Source organism: Pipra filicauda, unplaced genomic scaffold (assembly GCF_003945595.2).
Source record: "Pipra filicauda isolate LSUMZ 115617 unplaced genomic scaffold, ASM394559v2 scaffold38_size3968069_pilon, whole genome shotgun sequence".
NCBI lineage: Eukaryota > Metazoa > Chordata > Aves > Passeriformes > Pipridae > Pipra > Pipra filicauda.
The window spans coordinates 574,576-577,848 of NW_024104520.1; the positions used below are offsets into that span (position 1 = coordinate 574,576).

At 37.7% G+C, this 3,273-nt stretch overlaps 1 protein-coding gene across 16 annotated transcripts in view; it reads left to right on the forward strand.

The window, feature by feature from the left end:
- Window positions 1-3,273, forward strand: part of APBB2 (amyloid beta precursor protein binding family B member 2) — a 179,423-nt gene that overhangs the window by 171,856 nt on the left and 4,294 nt on the right. For 14 of the 16 annotated variants that reach the window (XM_027731626.2, XM_027731624.2, XM_027731629.2 and 11 more), the window contains 3 exons: window positions 1,076-1,159; window positions 1,664-1,779; window positions 2,519-2,698. In XM_027731626.2, the coding sequence (XP_027587427.1) occupies window positions 1,076-1,159; window positions 1,664-1,779; window positions 2,519-2,698 (380 nt within the window). The remainder of the gene's footprint in view (window positions 1-1,075; window positions 1,160-1,663; window positions 1,780-2,518; window positions 2,699-3,273) is intronic. The other 2 variants (XM_027731628.2, XM_027731639.2) reach the window with 1 other exon arrangement.

A 3,273-nucleotide genomic window follows, 5' to 3' on the forward strand; every position in this document is an offset into this window, starting at 1 on the left:
CACCTGCGCAGCCACTGTGCACATTGTTATCAAAGCACCCTGCTGGTTGTTGGAGCCCTTGGCGTTAACAGTCCAGTCTCTCAAGGGAGTGGGAGACTGCCAATGAGTCTGTGGGCTATGGCCTCCTCCCAGCCTTGTTTGCTTTGCCTTAAACCTGAGGTGATTAGACAATAGCACCACATTTATCTTACCTCAGGTTCCAGTTAGGAGGCTTAACTCACAGTCCAGTTCCCTGAAATCCAGGAGGCATATTCAGTGGGGATTGAGCTTTAATGATCTTAACAATGTTCTAAGCCATTAATAATTTCAGTCTCTCACACTTAAAACCAGAATATACTCCAGTTAATCACTTGGATTCAGAGGAGCCGTAGGAGTACTCCTCCTAGGTTTCAGCATCTATTTTAGAAATTTCTGAGGCAAGGAGTGCAAGTGGGTTTTCGTCCAGCTGAAGGGTCTTCTGCACACTCTAATGCATTGTAGAAGGAAGTTGCATTTTTGTGCCTTTATTAGTCATACCTTAGTAGTTGCTATTTTGAAAGTATTCCAGGAGAACAAACATACTTTGTGTTAGCTTTACAGGACATTATATGCTTCTAGATCCACCAATTTGTAATGAATATCTTACTTCTAATCCATACATCAACTTGTGTAATGGTCTGTGTAATGTGTAGTGTTCAGACAGTAGTATTGATTACTTGGAGACTGTATTTAGCATATTAGCAAGGATGGTATTAAAAGCAGATTCCAGATTTTACATAGTTATTTTTTAGTGAAACTTAGGTCTATATGTCTCAAAAACCCATTCATCTATGTTTTCTGGTTTTTAATATGCCAGCAATATAATGTGACCTTATTCTTAGCGTCCACCAAACATCAGCTGATGAAAATTTATTCCTAATTCCTTTAGAAATTATTGAGGCTTGCTCTTGTTAGAAGAAGTAAAAATCTGTTTTAATCGATCAATACCTTCAGAGTGCAATTACTGGGTAAACTGTTCTATGTTATTGATGAAATAAAAGTGGTTTTTCCTGCTGTGAATGCTGATTAATAGAAATTGAGTTTTGTTCCCATGCAGTAGATTTCCCAACACCAAAGACAGAACTGGTACAGAAGTTCCACGTCCAGTACCTGGGCATGCTGCCTGTAGCTAAACCTGTGGGTATGTAACACTTAAATGTCTTCCAAAGTACCTTGCATAAGCTCTGAAAGCTGGACTCTGGCTAGCCTAGGGTAAATGCATGGTTTTTGAAGGGTGCCAACTCTTGTGTTTCACCCATACGAATCAGGCACGAAGACATCAAATATTCAGGGCATCATGTGAACATGTGTTTTGCAGCCAGGGTAATTTAGGAGCTGCCAAGAAGGCGAAGTTTCTTTCTACATCTTCCTCTGAATATAAGCTCTGCTACTAATGAGAAGGGCCCTAGAGATCTGAAATGGTGCAGCAACTAAACAAGATGCTGTCCTGGTTTTTATAAGCCAGAGACACCTGTTTTGGTTTTGCAGATGAAGAAATACAACTTCACAATACTTCCTTCCATTATCAAAATAATTTTAATAAGGAGCCCAGAACAATCTGTTTTCTGTACTACAGTGTGAAGATTAAAAGTTTTGTTATTGTTTACATATTTTATTTTTCATTATTGCATTTTCTTCTTTTTAGGAATGGATACTCTGAATAGTGCCATTGAGAGTCTTATGGCTTCCTCTAGCAAAGATGACTGGATGGCAGTTACCATGAATGTTGCTGATGCTACTGTCACAGTAATCAATGAAAGAGTAAGGCAGACTGTCTTGTTTAAAACACATTTAACATGAGTGTTGAAAACCAGGAACACGGAAACATTAGTAGAGTTAATTTACACTGGAATTCATTTGTTTATTTTGCATTTTGTTTCTTTCCAGAATCTGCAGAGGCTCTTACTGCTTGTATCAGCTTCAGCTTTCTTTACCATTCCAAGCATGTTCTCAGAAATAAAAAGTTTTCATTAGATACTTAAATTCAGTTTCTAGGAATTTGGAGCCTAAAATGCTGTAGGTTAAGCCCTAAGTAACAATCCTAAATTCCAAACTATATTTACTTTATTCTTGGTATGGAAGCCAAGAGTAATATTTAAATCTGTGTTACAGAGGAAAATGTAGAGCATTTTCCATAGAGATTAATACAGTGAAACTTTTGAAGAAAGTCTTTTATATATGTCTTTTGATGAGGTACTAAACCAGCATCTCTATAGCATACCAGTGATAGGGGAGCGTATTTTGGAGTCATTATAGGCATGTTGTTTTGTTTCTTCACAAAACGAGCAGTTTGTGAAATGTACAACATGCTCTGTGCTAACATTCAAAGCCTTGGTTTTCCAGTGGCAGCCTAGAAGGAGATCCAGCCCAGGCCTGAGCACGCTGGGCATATGCAGATAAATCAGGAATTACAATACTGTTTCAGCATATCCTCCTATGTAATCAAAATTGGAAGTTCCACAGAATATCCAAGAGTAATGGTCGTTTGATTCATTACCAGAATGAAGAGGAAGTCATGGTGGAGTGTCGTGTGCGGTTCCTGTCCTTCATGGGAGTAGGCAAAGACATTCACACGTTCGCCTTCATTATGGATACAGGAAACCAGCATTTTGAGTGCCACGTTTTTTGGTGCGAACCAAATGCAGGCAACGTATCAGAAGCTGTTCAGGCTGCTTGTATGGTAAGTGACCTTCTTCAAAGGCATCTAATAGCACTTAGATTTTTCACTGTCTCCATAAATAATCATCTTTCCAAATTTGCAATTATATTCATTTCAAGGCAGAAAAAGAATGAACAGATAAAAATAGGAATTGGTATTATGATATATTTAATTAATTAAAATCCAAACTTTTAAAGTTTGAAATGCCAGTTTAGTGAATAATGCCCCTTTAATCATCCTCCTTACCTTTGCAATGTCTCTGTAAGTTAGAAATCTTTTCTTTCACTACACAATTGTTATACAATCCAATGGCAATATAGTGAAAATAATCCTTGTTCCAAAGTAGCTGAACCCAGAAAACTTATTTTTCAGTTTTCAAATGGTTGTTTATATGATGCAGTATCTGTTGTGTGCTAATGAAGTTTCTGCCCACACACTGACAGACCAATGTCCCGTTAACTTGAGCTACGCTTTCTGTCACAGCCAAAACAGAGGTTTGGCTATATTTAATGAGAAAGTACTAAGAGTGTATTTGAAATGCTCTGTGAAATTATTGGATAGAGTATTGATTGCAGAATGGTTTTGCTTTGTTGCAG